This window comes from Halichoerus grypus, chromosome 10 (assembly GCF_964656455.1).
Source record: "Halichoerus grypus chromosome 10, mHalGry1.hap1.1, whole genome shotgun sequence".
Taxonomy (NCBI): Eukaryota; Metazoa; Chordata; class Mammalia; order Carnivora; family Phocidae; genus Halichoerus; species Halichoerus grypus.
Window position 1 is genome coordinate 29292487 of NC_135721.1, and position 18407 is coordinate 29310893.

The 18407-nt window shown below is 35.8% G+C and overlaps 1 protein-coding gene and 1 pseudogene across 1 annotated transcript in view; one reads left to right on the top strand and one right to left on the bottom strand.

Annotated features, from left to right (window-relative positions):
• Positions 1-952: 952 nt before the first annotated feature.
• Positions 953-1459, top strand: LOC118521707 (derlin-1 pseudogene; annotated as a pseudogene).
• A 1152-nt stretch (positions 1460-2611) lies between these two features.
• The window catches only part of HEATR5B (HEAT repeat containing 5B), a 110502-nt gene continuing 94706 nt past the window's right edge, over positions 2612-18407 (bottom strand). Inside the window, exons 33-36 of the mRNA XM_036070397.2 lie at positions 17527-17751; positions 11067-11218; positions 9652-9865; positions 2612-4799 (exon numbers count right to left, since the gene is read on the bottom strand). Coding sequence (XP_035926290.1) covers positions 4495-4799; positions 9652-9865; positions 11067-11218; positions 17527-17751 — 896 coding nt within the window. The 3' untranslated portion in view covers positions 2612-4494. The remainder of the gene's footprint in view (positions 4800-9651; positions 9866-11066; positions 11219-17526; positions 17752-18407) is intronic.

Consider the following 18407-nt stretch of genomic DNA (forward strand, 5'->3'; position numbering starts at 1 on the left):
GGAAGGGAAGGAAGGGAAGGAGGGAAGGGAGGAAGGAGGGAAGGGAGGAAGGAGGGAAGGGAGGGAGGGAGGGAGGAAAGAAGGAGCTGAGGGAGAGAGGGAGAAAAAAAGAGAATCATTGTTAATGCATGGTGCAGTCTACCTCAAGGTGGGAAATGATGGAAAAAGTCTGGGAGGTACCAAGAATAGCAGAAAATAGCCAAAGCAGAAATAAACTTTATACTTCATAAATAGGTAGTGAAGAGGGGTTATATGTGCAAGAAACAAGAAACAAGCAATTGAAGAACAGTGTGGCAGTTCCTTAAAAAGCTTAAGAGTTATCATTGAGTCAGCAATTCCATTCCTAGGTGTATACCCAAGAGAAATGAAAACATATGTCCACCGGAAACTCGCACACAGTTGTCCAAAGCAGTATTATTTCTAATAGGCGAAAGGTGGAAACAACCCAAGTGTCCATCCACCGGTGAATGGATAAACAAAATGTGGTACACATACAGCGGAGTATTATCCAGCCACAGAGAGGGAGGAAGTACTAAAGCATGCTACCACGTGGATGAAGCTTAAAAACATCTAGTCAAGTGTGGCGCCACATCCGGGGATCTCCGCCTTCCGCTCCTTGGCTTGGGCGGCTTCCTCCCCCACACCTTGCACTCACAGAGCGCACCATGTGGTGAGGGGCCAGGGTTGGGGAGTTGGGCGGCTGTGCACATCCTAGCCACCTAAAAGGTGAAGATGTCCCAGGAGCATCCCAGACATCATGCCCTTGGTTGGTCACCACTGTCACGGTGACCTTGTTGGCAAACCTGGTCTCATCAGCCCGCCTCCTTCTTCCTCTGGTCTGAAGAAGCCTTCCTCTATCGCTTCCAGATTTGGAGGCCAATCACTGCCACCTTTTACTTCCCTGTGGTTCCGGGAATTGGATTTATTGGTCAATTTCTATTTCTTACAGTATTCTACACGATGTGAAACAGGAGCTTTTGATGGGAGGCCAGCCGACTATGTATTCATGCTCCTCTTTAACTGGATTTGCATCGTGATTACTGGCTTAGCAATGAATATGCAGTTGCTGATGATTCCTCTGATCATGTCAGTACTTTATGTCTGGGCCCAGCTGAACAGAGACATGATTGTTATCATTTTGGTTTGGAACACAGTTACGGCCTATTATTTACCATGGTTATCCTTGGATTCAACTGTATGACGGGAGGCTCGGTCATTAATGAGCTCATTGGAAATCTTGTTGGAGATCTTTATTTCCTCCTAATGTTCAGATACCCAACGGACTTGGGACGAAGACATTTTCTACCCACACCTGTTTTTGTACTGCTGGCTGCCCAGCAGGAGAGGAGAGGTGTCAGGATTCGGTGTGTCCCCTGCTACCATGAGGCAAGTTGCTGATCAGAATGGTGGAGTTGGGAGACACAACTGGGGACAGGACTTTCGGCTTGGGGACCAATGAAGGTCACAAGCCACTCCACTCAGATGAAGTTCTCCCGGTGCTGGGTGCAGTGTGCTTTAACAACCAAGTTCTAGCAAAAGCTGTTAGACCGACCATACTGAATGCAGTCTTCTGGTACATGATAAAATTTTTTAAATCCTGAAGAAAAGAATGTGTTCCTCAAGTTTCATGATTCTCATTCAAGTCCTTAGTGCTACAAAGAACAAATATCAACTGTGCAGATTTCAGAACTGACTATATTTTTTTGGTGTCTTCTCTTCCTTTTCCGTCTGAATAATGGGTTTTGGCAGGTCCTGGTCTGCTGGCACCAAGCTGGCCATCTGGGGTTGGGTCACCAAACCCTTGACAAAGGGACTCCTACCTCTTTCTTGCACACATGCCTTGCTTCTTCTTCCTAACCAAAAATTTGCAGCTAGAGATGGTTTGCCCATAAAACGGTTCTGCCTTTGACAAGCTCTCTTATTGACTTTGGCAAGGCCCAGTGGCAAAGAACTTGTCCACCATTTTCCCTCCTTTGGTGGCAGAAGTATAACAGGGGAGAAGACTGCACCAGCGGATGGAGATCTTTTTCAGCTTTTGAAAGTGTTGTGACCTGATAGCAGTTGCAACCATTTGCCACCTCTTCAGATGCTTTTATTTAAAAAAAAAAAAAAAAAGCACCACTGAGTCAGTGAGGGCCATAGAGTGGTGTTAATGAGGCATGAGGGTTGTTGCTAGGCACTGTTTCCGTAAGTGAAGTGATCCAAACTATAGTGGAGCTGAATCTTGCACAGGAGCTGGGTGCTAACTGCAGTGGGCATAATCCCTTTGCATCTCATGTAGGGAGTCCTGGTTTTGTGTGTACCCAGAGTAGTTGAGATGTATTGTGCTAGAAAATTCCAAATCACATTTGCCTCTTTGAGAGGCACCTGGGCATTGATTCTATTTCATTCTCCTTCTGGGTATATGTTTATTGAATAGTGTCGAGAGGAGAACCTTATACCCTATTTAAACTGTCATTTTTTTTGGCCTCCCCCTCCCTTTTAATGGCCATGTGCTTCTGCTGATCGTGAGGAAGGTGCAGCTCCTCTGTACATAGATCATATCTTAAGAGCTAATATAAGCACATCTAAGTGAATCACATACTTTTGGGTTGTAATGGCTTTAGACTCATTTGTGTTTGAGGGTCTTTATTTTGAACCATGAATGTACAAGTCATGAATGTACATCAGACCAGCTTACATACCCACAGCTCCTTTTTCAGAGGTGGGCTTTTTCCATTAGAACTAGGCTTATCCCCCGATAAAGGTTTTTGAAGGCTAAGAAAACCAAACAAATTAAAAAAACAAACAAAAAACCATTAAGTCAAGAAGCCAGTCACAAAAGACCACATATTCTCTGATTTCATTTATATGAGATGTTCATAACGGAAGAATTCATGGAGACAGAAAGTAGATCCGTGGTAGGGAAAGGCTTGGGAGAAATGGAAAGGTTGTGGGGTGATCGCTAAAGGGTGTGAGGTTTCTTTCTTCCCTTTTAAAGATTTATTTATTTTAGAAAGAGGGAGAGAGCATGTGCAAGCTGGGGGAGGGGCAGAGGAAGAAGGAGAAGGAAAGAATCTCGAGCAGACTCCCCAATGAGCACGGAGCCCAACTCGGGGCTCAATCTCACAACCCTGAGATCATGACCTGAGCTGAAACCAAGAGTCGGATGCTCAACTGACTGAGCACCCCATGAGCTTTCTTTTGGGAGTAATGAAAATGTTCATAATTGGTTGTAGTGATGGTTGTGAATAAACTAAACACCACTGAATTGTACATTTTAAATGGGTGAATTTTATGTTGTCTGAATTACATCTCAATACAACTGTTACCAAAAAACCTCCCCCCGAAATAAGGAGAACAACTTTGGCAAAGCAACTCAGAAATGAGAAAACCACCCTGTAATAAAGGAAAGTGAGACAACAGGTGAAAGAAAGCACCTCACCGAGGCTTACAAGACCGAACCCGGAAGACCAGCAAGAGGACGGGAGCTGCCAGCTGGCGAGGGCATGAGGGCGAGCAGGCAGCAGCAGATGATAAGCAGGTATGCATCTGGAGTATTCAGCAAGGTGACTTGCTGTTGATACTACAGTCTATGTAACACTGGTAAAACCTGGTGTTTAACATTTCCTCAACACTGGGACAAACGCTTATCTCATGAATTATCTATTTGATGGGGTAAAATTCCCATTGCACAAAAGATGGGCATTATCATAATTATGGCAAATTCATTTTTGTATGCCCTGCAGCACTTAGCTTGATGCCTCGTGCGCAGTAGGCACTCAATAAATATTTGATGAATGAGACTAACCATCATAGTCAGGACTCAATGCTCTGTACTGTAATTATAAAACATAACCAAGGCCAAATTTTTGCCATCAAAAAAAAAAAAAAAAAAAAGCAGACCATTATTCCACATTTGAAACATTTTAATGGATCTTTCAGTGAGAGTTTTAATTCAGTTAACAACTAAAATACACACAAGCATAATTTAGTAATCTAATATGAAAGTAAAAAGATCTATCAGAAAGGTAAGGACATTTTGAGAAATGCTAAGAAAATGTGACTTTATTCATATTATATACACCATGAAACATTTTTCATTATTTGAGTTACTTTAAAATTTAAATTCTGCTTGTTTTTCAATTAAATTTTTTCATGACAGATGCTGAATATTGACCTATTTTTTTCCTGACAATACCAATAGGCTGCCCAACTACATGATATAATTGTTTTTAGCACTTAAATTTAAGAGCCTATGGCTCCGTATTTAAAAAATAAATTAATAAAAAAGAAAACATTATAGGAGAAAAATGAGAGCACATCCACCACGTGATAAAAACAATCACTCCTTCCAAATCAGAGAGTGGCACGAGCATTATTTTACTTAACCTACTTAGAAGCATACAATACCCATATACAAAGAAAGTAGAACCTACAGCCCAGAATGATACAGTGGCTATCACTAATTAGTTGCCAGTTGACAATATAAATGAAAATGAATGGAATATCAAATTAAAAAAAACTTGTTTTTAGCTTAATCGTGGGTGCAGAATGTACGGTAGGGGTTGGCTGCCTGGTGGCCGCTTTAGCCTTGCTGGCTTGGCTTGCTCGAACGGCAGTTTCCAAACGTACTTTCAACTCAGGAGCTGCTCCCATTACTGTCTTGAAAGCATGTGGATACAGAGGTCCAATATGCATTAAATTCTGGAGTGCAAACTCATGAAGATCTTTGGAAGCTGTGCTTGCTGAGGCAAAAGAATTTTCATCCAGCAGGTAAGAGATCAAAGTGGGAACTAAAAGGGCAAGTAACTGGACTCCTGTAAGTAACAATGATAAAGTCTGAGGATCGTCACAAATCTGTCAATTACAATAAACTTTAATTTTAAAATTAGGCAATTATTGCAGTAGTCTCAATCATAATAAAACATAAGCAAATAGAATCTGTTTTAGACCTCAACAATAACTCATAATTAATATTAAATATTTACTTAACGCCAAGCTATATGTTTGAGTTGGAGACCAAGTGTGTTAAGACTGTATATTTTAGATTAATATTAATTTGTTTTGTTAAAAAAAAAAATACTGGCTAGGGACACCTGGGTGGCTCAGTCGGTTAAGTGTCCAACTCTTGATCTCAGATCAGGTGCTGATCTCAGGGCTGTGAGTTCAAGCCCCCGTTGGGCTCCATGCTGGGCGTGGAGCCTACTTAAAAAAAAAAAAGGTAAAAAAAATACTGGCTAAAAGGGTAAAAAGGAATAAGTACTTTACACCTGCCATCTGGCGGAATGTATTCTGAGAGTAAGATCATGACATTTTTAAGGGTATTTCAGAATAGGGAGGTTAGAGTAGGAAAGAGAAACCTGAACAGCATCCATTTACTATTATTTAACTAAAACTAGGTATTTCCTTCTTTTTAAAATAGAAATATAACTCTTTCCCATTTCATCATCCCCCCAAACCCACAGTAAGTGAGGGAAAAATATCTCAAAAAGAAGCAAATATGTAGAGTGTAGGGCTAAAAAAAAAACAAGAACCTGTGGTTGACATAAATTCTAAGCCCTTAAACAAAGATTTATTTGGAAGCTTAATCCCATTTACTAGTCTGTCTTGCCATATTAACAATTCCATCCTGGAATATAAATTTCATTAAAGCTGGCATTTTTCTTAAAAAAATGTGATCATATATACATATGTATCTGATAATCAACATTGAGAATCATGTATTTTCCACTTTTAATTTATGTTAATTTTTGTAGAGTGAAAGTAGCCAAGGTTGTAGGGGGAGCAGGAAGCATCTGATACAGAACGTGGAATACAACACTCACTGACGTCAAGAAAGACAATGATAATAATCAGGAGACCTTTCCAGAACCCTAATCCCTTCTGGCCCTGAACATCTTCTTTCCCTACTGTATTTTTTTCTCCATAGCACCTACCTAATTCAGCATCTATTATATCTACATCCAAAATTAATATAGTTATATCCATTTTCACCTCTACATAAAATTATATAGATATAGGTACACATGTTTATCTATACAAAATTTTTTATTTATATATAAAATAGATACAGACATACCCAAGGGGGGGAGGGTGTTCACTGTCTCTGTTTTTGCGCTACAATGTAAGCTCTAGGAGAGCAGGGATCTTTGTGTTTATTTCAGGACTAGAACATACCTAGTACATAGTAGGCACTCAATAACTATTTGTTGAATGAATGAACAAACACAAACACCCTTTGCCTTGAAAACAACTCAGAAGTTTTTATCAGTTGGATTTTTTTCCACGACAAAGTTTCGGAAGAAAGAAGGCAGCAAACTGATATTTTAAAAGTCCCAAGAATCTTCAAGTTAGCTAGATTTAGCTCAATTTCCCTCACACAGAATTACAACAGTACTGTATAATAAGAGCTTCCATAGAAAATATAATAATGAATTATCAAATAAATATGAAATCATCTTCAGTACACTGTGCATACTAAAGCAGACAAGGTTTTCAACATCAGGTAGAAAAGCAAGGTTTTGCTTTTAACAGTTAATTAACTGGAAAAAATATATTATAAATTATTTAAGTACTCATCAAGTATCTAGAAATGTGCTAAGAATTTTAGGAAATATATAATTCATCTCTACCTAAAGCTGTTACTGCCTAGTTGAAAAGGGTATCCAGCACATCAAACAATTAGAAAACTAAGTGTTAAAAACGTATGGTGAGGGGTGCCTGGGTGGCTCAGTCGTTAAGCGTCTGCCTTCGGCTCAGGTCATGATCCCGGGGTCCTGGGATCGAGCCCCGCATCGGGCTCCCCGCTCAGCGGGAGGCCTGCTTCTCCCCCTCCCACTCCCCCTGCTTGTGTTCCCTCTCTCGCTGTGTCTCTCTCTGTCAAATAAATAAACAAAATCTTTAAAAAAAAAAAAAAGTATGGTGAGCATTTGAGACAGAGTTCCTCAAAAGCCTCATAAAGTGGAGGAATACTTTAGGATTTTATAGTTTTAGTGATTATCTTAAAACCACAAAGCCATAGAATAAGGTTGATTATAATTGCCAAAGAAATTGTATGAAGGGAAAGATCAGAGTGGGCAACATTTCTTGAAGAAATGAGATCTGATGCAGGTTAAATCCGTTTGTGTAAGAAGAAATGAGGGGAAGAAACATACCTGAGGAGAGGGAAAACAGACTGAAGACTGTACAGAGGTTAAAGTAAGCTGCGTGAGAAACCTGGACCAGTCAGGGTAGTGGGTACACATTGGGAAGCAGAATAAATGTTTGGAGAACTGAGCAAGGATGTTCAGACTCGATGCAGTAATGCAAGAGGAAACAACTCACAATTCTTTTTTTTTTTTTTCTTAAGATTTTATTTATTTATTTGAGAGAGAGAGAGAGAGAGCTGCCATGCCAGAGAGAGAGCATGAGTGGGGGAGAGGGGCAGAGAGAGAGGGAGAAGCAGACTCCCTGCTGAGCTGGGAGCCCGACGTGGGGCTCAATCCCAGGACCCCGGATCACGACCTGAGCTGAAGGCAAACGCTTAACCCACTGAGCCACCCAGGCGCTCCACTACTCACAATTCTTAAACAAAGGAGAGGTAAAATTGATGGAGAATATCTGTTAGGAAACTATTATAGCTATTTAGTTATGAGATGATTAGATATAAGAATAGGAAGCAAGGTTCTCTTGAATCCCAGAGAAGTTTCAAAAACAGGACAAGTTTTGAGTAACAGATTGAATAAAGATGATGAACAAGAATTAAGACTCAAACATAATTCCAATGTCTTTAGCTTATAACTCTGGTCATGTTGGGTGAAAAAAACATTCATTCCTATTTCTGTAATGGATACTATAAAGTTAAAAACAAAAAATTAGCATTTGTAACTGATGTGAAGAAAGGTGAGTGATAAAACAAATTTAAAAGCTGAAAATTTACCCCCTGGGAATTCCATTACTATATTTTATATAACTATACATTACAGTTTTAAGTGTTAGATATATCAGCATTATCATGGTTTCTTCATTTTTTAATAGACTGCTTCACTGAGATAACACATGTTTTGAATTATAGGAAGACTTTTAATGTACAGTAAAATTGGCATTTAAAAAAATTTAAGATAAACCTAATAAGGCTGAATGCATGCAAAAACCAAAGGTAAATGAGTCCTCATAATGGGATATGATGGCATTCATCAGGAAGATAACATCAAATCAATGAATAAATGAATGAACATATATGATATAATGTGACGGCCACCATTTATTTACCTTTGGTTTTGGCCATCATGGTCACAAACATAGGCCATGATGTCAGTCACAACATTTCTATCCAAATAATCTATTAATATCTAATTTCAACTAAACCTATCAACTCCTAAACAGTTCTTCTTCCTGACATTTCCAATTCTGACACTGTTTCCATGCTTCTTCCAGGTAACACAGTTATGTTTGGCTCTTCTCTTTCTCTTGCTCCTTGTAACTAGTCACTCATCAAATCAGATCAATTTTTTTTTTCATAATCACCTCTGCATTTCTCCTTTTCCACTATTATAGTTCTGGATTATTATTATTATTTTTTGGAGATTTTATTTATTTATTTGAGAGAGAGAGCATGCGCGTGTGTGCGTGTGTGTGTGTGTGTTGGGGGGAAGAGCAGAGGGGGAGGGAGAGGGACAAGCAGACTCCAAGCGCAGAGCACGGAGCCCGACTCAGGGTTCAGTCTCAGGACCTGAGACCACCAACGGAGCCAAAACCAAGAGTAGACACCACCCAAGCACCCCTGGATTATTGTTTTATAGTGAAGCTCTTACAATAACTTTTTCAATGGCTCTACTACCTTTCCAATTTCCTGTAAAATTTTTTTCAAAGGAAGAAGAAAAAACTTACAATAGAAAAAAATGGATGTAATTGTTATCTGAAAGTAATCTGGCAATATATATTAAAAGCCTTAAAAATGTACATTCCTTTCAACCCCCAGTAATTTCACATTAAGGAATTATCTGATAGATATAATAAAAAATATGTGCCAAGATATCTGTATAAGGATACTCATCTCGGTTATTTATGATCTGAACACTTAATGTTCAATCATAAGGTACTAGCTTAAAAAGTATAGTCTTTCTGCAACAATTAAAAGTCATATTTCTAAAAACAAATTTTAGATTGTGATGAAATCAAGGGATAAAGAGGAATAGGTATTAAGCTGTGTACGTCTCTGATTAAATGCATGTATCTGGTAGCTTTTCATTAAATAAAAATAATTTTTAAATTTCAAAATTGGAGGTATTTTAAAATGATGTTTGGTATTAATACTAATCCAATCCTATTTGTTATAAAGCTTCTGTACTTCTATTATGAACACCATAATAAATTACTTTTATAAACCTATTAAATATCCACATTTTTCCTAGTTCTTAAAGAGTACACTCCTAGAAAAAAAAAACCAATGTGTTGAAAGGCCATCAGTAATTTATTTTAACCTCTCGCTCATAAAAAAATGAGTATAAATAAACTCAATACATTATGTTAGTAGCATGACCAAAATATTAAGCTTTCAGATAGTAACCACTCCTTAGTAAACTTACTGTTGCAATGGCTTGTGTCCAATATCAAGTAAGATAGATATACATATGTATATAAAATATAGTTCTTCATTTTGGACTATTGGCTTTTTCTACGAATACTTACTGTTCTGTTCTTCCCCAAGAGCAACTAATGTTTCCAGAACTTTGATTCCTTCTTGAACAGCTAAAAGTTCTGTGCTACTGGCTGGTCTGTTCCTTTCAACAGCCTTCAGCTTTTCAACCACTATTGGAGCTAAGGAATGGATATACGGAGTTGAAAGGGCACGATTGGAATGTTGGAAGACTGAGAGGAGAAGCTGGTAACATTTGGCTTGAACCTATATTAGAAAATAATTGTATTAATTAACATGTGTGATAGTTCTCATTTGCTGTACAATCACATTGCAACTTAATATATGCTGAAAAGATGTGATACTGCACAATGAAAATAAAAATGTGGGATGAATTAATGCCATTTTCTATTTATAGAAATAAAGTTAGAATAACGAAACTTCCAATAAGCTAACTAAAAAAAACTAACTGAAAAGACATTAATTAAATAAATATTCCTTATATGGTAACTGCCAAATTACCAAGCTTATATAATTTATATATTTCTATAGTATGGAAGAAGCTATAAATCAGGAATTCCAATTTATGTTTTTAATTTTTTCTTTGCTTGACAATTGTCCCTTCCACTTTAGCCTAACATATTTAAAAAGGAAGGCTAATATCTAAAGGATGTCAAACAATGCTATAAAAATACACTGGATAGACAACTCAAATTCATTTGAATTCTCTGGAAATGACTGCTTATGCTAATTTAAGTTTTCCAGGCCTAGAAAGTAAAATCTCATTGGTTCCACTTTAGCTTAAAAAGACTTCATTGTAACATTAAAAAAAAAAAAAGGAAGGAAGGAAGAATAAAAGGCAGGCCCATCACCATATAGGACAATAGTGGAATAAAGCTGGTTCAGCACTTTGGTAGAAGAGAAGTTGCCAGACCTTGCTGGACATAATACTTGGGCAATATTTTCAAAATACAGACTTATGATTCAGGAAGATAGTAGCAGAGTCTAGGAATCATGTTACTAAGATGATTTTTTTCTGATGTGCAGCAGGTTTGAGAATCATTAGTTTATACTCTGACATTGTGAAGCCAAAAAAACTTATTTTCTAGAAAAACTGGCTTCCAATAGGTTCATCAAAATATGTATTAATATAAATTTATTCTTTAATGCTTTTGGTTCCATTAAGTAAGCAGTGAAAAATATAAACATAGACTCATGTAAAATCTCTACCATTATAAGCCAGAGTTAATCAAATATTTTAGATATTGGAGAATTTTTTGCATGTGTAAATACACATACGTATGTGTATCCTAGTCCTTAAACTGAGTGATCTTTTCCAGCTTTTCTATTTAAAAGCCATATAACAAATATTTAGGTTTTCATGTGATGCATCACCCATTTTAATGAATCAATCTGAAATTTTACTGATAAAGTGAAATGTTTACCTCTGTGTTTAAGTGGAACTTACCCATGGGTCACAAGAATTCAGTGCATTTTTAAATCTGTTCATGCAGCCATTCTGTAATGATTGGACTCCTATTATTTCACTACTAGCAGACCACAGGAAGAGTGCAATTGCTGTTAGCATGCTTACTTCATCAGGCATAGGCATGGAATCTTCTGAAATAGATGAATAATATTAAAATATGTGAAATAAAATATATGAAAAATGAAAGCAATGTGCTGTTTCCAACATGTTTTGGAATTCCAATCTTGAACAATAACCCTCTCTCCCCCAATGACATTTATAACAGTGTGTGCCTCAATCTAATACAATCCATAAACAACTTTATGAACAGAACTCATCTACTACTAAGGAAACAGGGAGAGTTTATCATAAGTCCTGTATTGAAGTCCTTTTTCCTTGTTTTTCTGGATGGTACAATATTAACTGAAAAAAATCCAGGCATAAATCCTAACAAGAACGCTACAAGGGAAAGCAAATTTGAATGAAAGATAACACAGTAATATAAAATTACTTAAAATTTATGTAACTTCTTTGTAGTTTAGATGGATCAAAAATTCCCAAATTCTTTCCTTCCAACAAAGTTAAGTGATTAAAAGATATTCTAAGTAATTTAAAAATCCAGAGTAGACTTTCTTAGTGATAACACCTTTCTATTCAGTAAATATAAAACCTATACATTTTACACAAACATAATAAAAAAAATCTTGCACAATTTCTTGAAGATGGTATTCTTATAACTTTAAAGAACTTCTATTACAATCATTTATTTGGGAATAAATACAACCTAATGGAAATATAGTATGTAATTAGAAATACAGGAAATATCTATATTTATTCTAAAGAAAACTACTATTAAATATATAAAATAAGAGACCTAAACTATTTTGTCATTATCATTTCTTCCACAGCTGAACTTACTAATATTCTTTAAGTATGAATTTGGACTAATTTGGAACTGCAAATACTCAATGATAATCAGTAATTTATCAGGATTATGAACATATATATTTATATGCTAACATTATCTAATAATTAAGGTACTGGCATAAAATAGAATGGGCTAAGAATAATAGTCAAAAAGAAGCCTGTTAACATAAAGAAAAAAAGAGATGTAAAATTTGAAGGATTTAGCCAATCTACAATAATCTGTCACACCTGTTAAAAACCCGAGAACTCTACAGTAGAAATATTATCGTAGGCGAAATGAAAACAATTTCTAACTCAGAGTTTGTGACACTGTAAGCAATTTTTTGTTGGAAAATTAACACTTTATTTTAAAATTGTGACTTTAACATCTGCCTTCGGCTCAGGTCATGATCCCAAGGTCCAGGGATCAAGCCCCGCATCGGGCTCCCTGCTCAGTGGGAAGCCTTCTTCTCCCTCTCCCACTCCCCCTGCTTGTATTCCCTCTCTCGCTGTGTCTCTCTCTGTCAAATAAGTAAATTAAAATAAAATAAAATAAAATAAAGTAAAATAAAATTGTGACTTTAAGATTTGCCATTTAGGGGCGCCTGGGTGGCTCAGTTGGTTAAGCGACTGCCTTCGGCTCAGGTCATGATCCTGGAGTCCCTGGATCGAGTCCCGCATCGGGCTCCCTGCTCAGCAGGGAGTCTGCTTCTCCCTCTGACCCTCCCCCCCTCATGTGCTTGCTCTCTCTCATTCTCTCTCTCTCAAATAAATAAATAAAATCTTAAAAAAAAAAAAAAAAAAAGATTTGCCATTTAAATACCATTTTCTACTAAAAGAAACCAGAGCTGTTTTGGAGAAGTGATGGATTCCAGAGCACCAACAGGAAAAATACAAGGTAAGTTTGCTATATCTTTGGTGCAAGAAAGTAAAAATGTGCTCAAGAAATAATGGGGATATGTCAAAATGATAATAATGGACCCACTGAATTAAAAAAAGGATCATAAGTCTGTACTGATAGTAATAAACAATAAACACATAAGAAAATAAAAAACGAGGGCAAAGAAAAAGCTCTTTCCGTGAAATGCTAGTAATAAATGTAAAAGGAAGAAAATTAATGTAGAAGTTAGAAAATTATCATTTTGATATCACAGTAATAACTGGTTCAGGTACAACAGATGTTAAAACCACTGGGTATGGGGCACCTGACTGGCTCAGTCAGTGGAGCCTACGACTCAATGTCAGGGTCATGAGTTCAAGCCTCATGCTGGGGAGTAGGGTTTACTTAAAAAACAAACAAAAAACCCCCAAAAACCATTGGGTGAAAGCTTGATGGGAAACAGATAATTGACAGAGTTTCAAATTATCTCCCCACAAATTCCTTATTAATTGTAAAAGGGGAAAACATCAATTTTATAGTGGAGAAATATGGCAGACACCATCTTAATCAAGTTATTAAAGTTAACATTCCCATTAATGGGACGAAGCAACATTATATGCCTCCTTACATGATGCATGGAGAAAGACATAACAATACTCATATAGTATTCCTGCCAAAAAAGCATAACCTGAATCTAACCAAGAGAAAAAAAACCATACAATTCCAAGTTGAAAACCAATCTATAAAATAGATGTCTGCATTTTTATAAAAACACTATTATCATGAAAGATTAAAAAAGAAAAGCTGAGATACTGCCTCAGACTAAAGAAGACTAAAGTATTAAGACAACTAAGTACAACGCATGATCCTGGACTGTATCCTGAATAAAAAGAAAAAAGTTCTATTAAAGTCATTATTAGGACAATTGGTAAAATTTGCATCTGAACAATAATAGCGTAGTATTGATGTTAAATTGCCTACATTTGATAATTTTTCTGTGGTTATGTAGAGAATGTTCTCGTTCAAAGGACATCCATGAAGCATTTAGTAGTGAAGAGTCATGATGACTTCAGTGTATTTTCAAAGGGCTCAGCAAAATTAGCAATGACATTAACAATAACATGCGGATTATGGAGTAATAAAACGTGGCAAAATGTTAACAGCTGGTGAATCTAGAAGGGTATACTGTAGTTCACTTTTTAAAAAGTTTGAAATCTATTTCAAAATTGAAAATTGTTTAAAAATGAAAGAAAATGGCACCAATCTTAAGAGTGTACACTATCTCCAAGGAGATTTATATACATGTGTCTGTGTTCACGTACACATACATGCATATTTTTTCTAAGTGGAAGTCTCAGATTTCATACTAGGAAATATGATTTCCTAAATAAAAATTCCCTATTATAAAACTTTGCTTGTAAAGCAAGGGATTCTGCTTGCCTTGCTTACAAATACTATACAAATAATACCTGTGGCCTTGATCCCTACTTCATACTGCCTCCTGAGAATCCAGTTCTGGACAGAATATCTTAGGCAAGTTAATTTTCTTATCAGACCTTTAAATTAACTTAGTTTTAATGAACTAGACTGATAAAATATCAAAACCTTCCTATATAACTGACAATTGGAAAAATGTATGATTATTGAGTATGGAACTGCCCCATGAGAATTAAAACAATATTTATATTCTTAAACAAATTCTTCACTATTTCTTTATCTTGTTATTCATATCTATTTACCTATTTACACATATATACATATACATACATATATAAATATGGCATTTAACATTTCTTTAGTTTGTTAAAAACCTACTTTAAAAAGCAAAACATTAACTCATGATAAAGCTAAAATAGTTTCAGCAGCATTAATAAAACTAAGGTTTTCTCTTCCAAATAATTATTTAAAAAATTCAGATAATAAAAATAACACATGGTCATTGTTTAACAATATAAAAATGGTCAAGGGAAGAAAATAAAATCTGTAATTCTACCATCCAGTGACAGTTTAATTTCTAAAGATTTTATTTATTTATTTATTTATTTATTTATTTATTTATTTATTTATTTGAGAGACAGTGTGTGCTTGCACATGAGGACAGGGGGAGAAGCAGAGGGTAAGGAAGAGGAAGGGAGAGAATCTCAAGCAGACTCCACACTGAGTGTGGAGCCTGATCCAGGTGTCCATTTCAAGATCCTGAGATCATGACCTGAGCCAAACCAAGAGTTTGGATGCTCAACAGACTGAGCCATCCAGGAGTCTTGTGACAGTTTAATTTTTAGGTTCTGGTTGAATTTCTTCTGGTCTGGGGTAGTTTTTTTTATATGTAGTTACAAATACGATTTTTAATCAGTATAATGGATATGTAACCCAAATTAATATATAGTCTTATATTTTATAATTTTCCCCACTGCCAGGTAGTTTTATTTATCACATATTTTCATTATTGTAAAATAGACTGTGATAAATAACCTTGAACATAATGAATCCTTCAAGGCTCTTTGTACATTCCGTAGAATTGATTCCCTGAAAGTTTAAACCATTTTTAAACGTCCTTCAGCGAAGTATGAAAATGTTCTCTTGGTAACAATTCCAACTGTACAGTCACATTTAAAAAAAAATCAATTTTGGGGTGCCTGGGTGGCTCAGTCGTTAAACGTCTGCCTTCGGCTCAGGTCATGATCCCAGGGTCCTGGGATCGAGCCCTGCATCGGGCTCCCTGCTCAGCGGGAAGCCTGCTTCCCCCTCTCCCACTCCCCCTGTTTGTGTTCCCTCTCTCGCTGTGTCTCTGTCAAATAAACAAATAAAATCTTTAAAAAAAAAAAAATCAATTTTACAAGAAAAAGTTTTAGATTACTTTGTTTTTGTTTGTATTTCTTTGCTTAAATAATAATGTGGCTGACTTTTTTATATGTGTGGAGGTCATCTCTATCTCCTTTTTACCAATGTGTGTCCTTTCCTCTTTCTTCTATTGGGTGTTAAATGTTTAAGACTTCTTTGTGTATGAATGATATTAACACTGGCATAAATACTGTTGTCAATTTTTCAGCTGTCTTTTTTTTCAGCTACCTTTTAATGTAAGATGTTTTGACAGGTAGAAGTTTATTTCTATATAGCCTAATACATTGATATTTTCCATTCTTACACTTACATACTCCTTTGCCAGTCTTACATTAAAATTTTACATGTATTTTCTTTAACTATTTTTAAAATTATACATTACCATTTTAATTTCTCTGGTTTTTTTTTTTTTTTTTTTGAGTCACGATATGAGGTGAGGGCCTAACTGGAACTGGTTCTCAAACAGCTGACACAAACCATCTGAAGAATAATGAATGTGCTTTTATCATGTGTTATATTCTCATGTGGATGAATGTCTGTTTTAAGTAATTTGTGTGTTTCATTGCCCTATCTCCTGATTCATGGACCTGCTCCACAGTCTTAGAGTGCACATGTTTTAATAGGTGATAGGTGACATGGCAAATCTTTAATTATTATTCTTTGTTTTCAGTCCTCTGACATTTTCTTTACAACGGAAATACAATGAAAGAAAAAGTCAAACACAGAAGAAAAATGGACAAAAATGTGAATAAGCACTTCCCCCAAATTAAACACAAGCATGAAAAATGCTTATACTCACTAGGAAAATGAGAAATGCAAATTAAAACAGTAAGATAGTACATTTTACCCATCAGATGGCAAAATTTAAAAGTCTGAAATATGAACTATTGTTGAGGACATGGAGAAATAGAGATTATCATACACTGCTGGTGGGTGTGTAAATTCATATGGCTACTTTGGAGAGCAATTTGGCCATGTCTGGTAAAATTAAAATGTGCCATCAATTCCGCTTCTAGGGGTGTACCCTAGAAAATCTCATAGTACAAATGCATGAAGAATTTATAAGGATTTTCATAGCAGCAATTTTTATAATGGGGAAAAAATCGGAAAAAGTGGAAATATCAATTGACAAGGGAATGAATAATAATTGAAAAATTCATGTGATGGAAATGATATAGAGGTTAAAAGGAATAAATGAGAGTTTTATATGTACACATTAATAGCTCAAAAAAACCTTATTCTTGAGAGTGTAAAGGTAGAATGATATACTATGACATTACTTATGTAAATTTAAAAACACAAAAGAAATACTATATATTGCTCATGGTTATTTATCTCAGTCTATATAGAATTCATATATAAATTTGTTAATATATACATGTATTTTATTATTTATTAATATAGACCTATATTTACTAATACAGAAAGTATATTTATTTACATATATAATGAAACATCAAAATCAAGACTGTGGTTTCATTTGAGGATAAGCTGGGGTGGTGACAGATACTTCAACTTTCCTATTTTATTATTTTTATTAAAAAGAAAACATATGAAGCAAACAAATATATTAACACATATCAATTTGATTCTGAGTATATTTTCTGAAATTTTCTGTCCTTTTTTGGGGGGAGAGCCTCCAACATGTATTTAAGTGCTAAGACAAGGACATTTACAGTCAATATCCAGAAAGGGGTACTATAGTTCCTATCTGCAAGGTGTGACTAAAACACCTTTCTGAGTCGACTTGGTGTTATAAAGCACTCTTCTGACAAGCTCATTCAATTGGTTATTGACAAACAGATTACGGATTTGAAGCCCTGATTAGGTTACCTGGTTGAGAATATTCCAGGATGCATGCGAGAGTGCTACGAATTAGAGCTGTCCACTGTTTCTGAGTGTCCTCAGTCTTGGCCATTGAGAGTGTCACGATGCTTTTGATCCCTTGAAGCGCTGCGCTGACTGGTGGAGGAACCTGATTATCTGCAGACTTTATCGCTGTGTCTTTCAATACTCTTGCAATTAAAAACAGAATCGTGGGCAGGATTGTCATACACCCTGAATTGAAAACAAATCAGATTACCTCATAACTACTCAGTTCTCATATTACAGTTCTTTCAGTTGTTTTTACAATTGATTGTGGTTTAATATTATTTTTTCCCTTGTTATGCAAAATTTACTGCATTACTACTACTATAATTCAATGTTTGGAAAAGGAAAGTGAGAAAGTGGCAAGGTATATTAAAGAAGACAGAATATTTTCCAACTAGCCTTGTTTTATTATTTCCAATATTTCACCTATTTAATACATTGTGCCTTTCAAAATGAAAATGAGAAAAGAAGATAGAAAAATGGAAGGGAAGCACTACCATATACTTTGATAACTATCTGAGCAACCTGATGAATCTGGTAGCAATTCTAAGACATGTAATCAATCTTCAGCGTACTCAAGTCATCTTTAACCAAGCCGGGAAAAACAACGAAAAGACTATATGGGTAAGCAAAGAAGAAATGAAAAAAACACTGGAATTTGCAGCCGAAAGAACTTTAAGGTCATCGAATCCAACCTCCCACTTCATGGAAAACACTCAAAACTTTCTCAGGCTGCCATTCTGCTTGGCCTGCAAAGCTCCAGCAACGGATAACTCATTATTTTCACATCTATAGGCTTGTGTTGGGCTGAAATTTACCTTTATACTACTCATACTATTTCT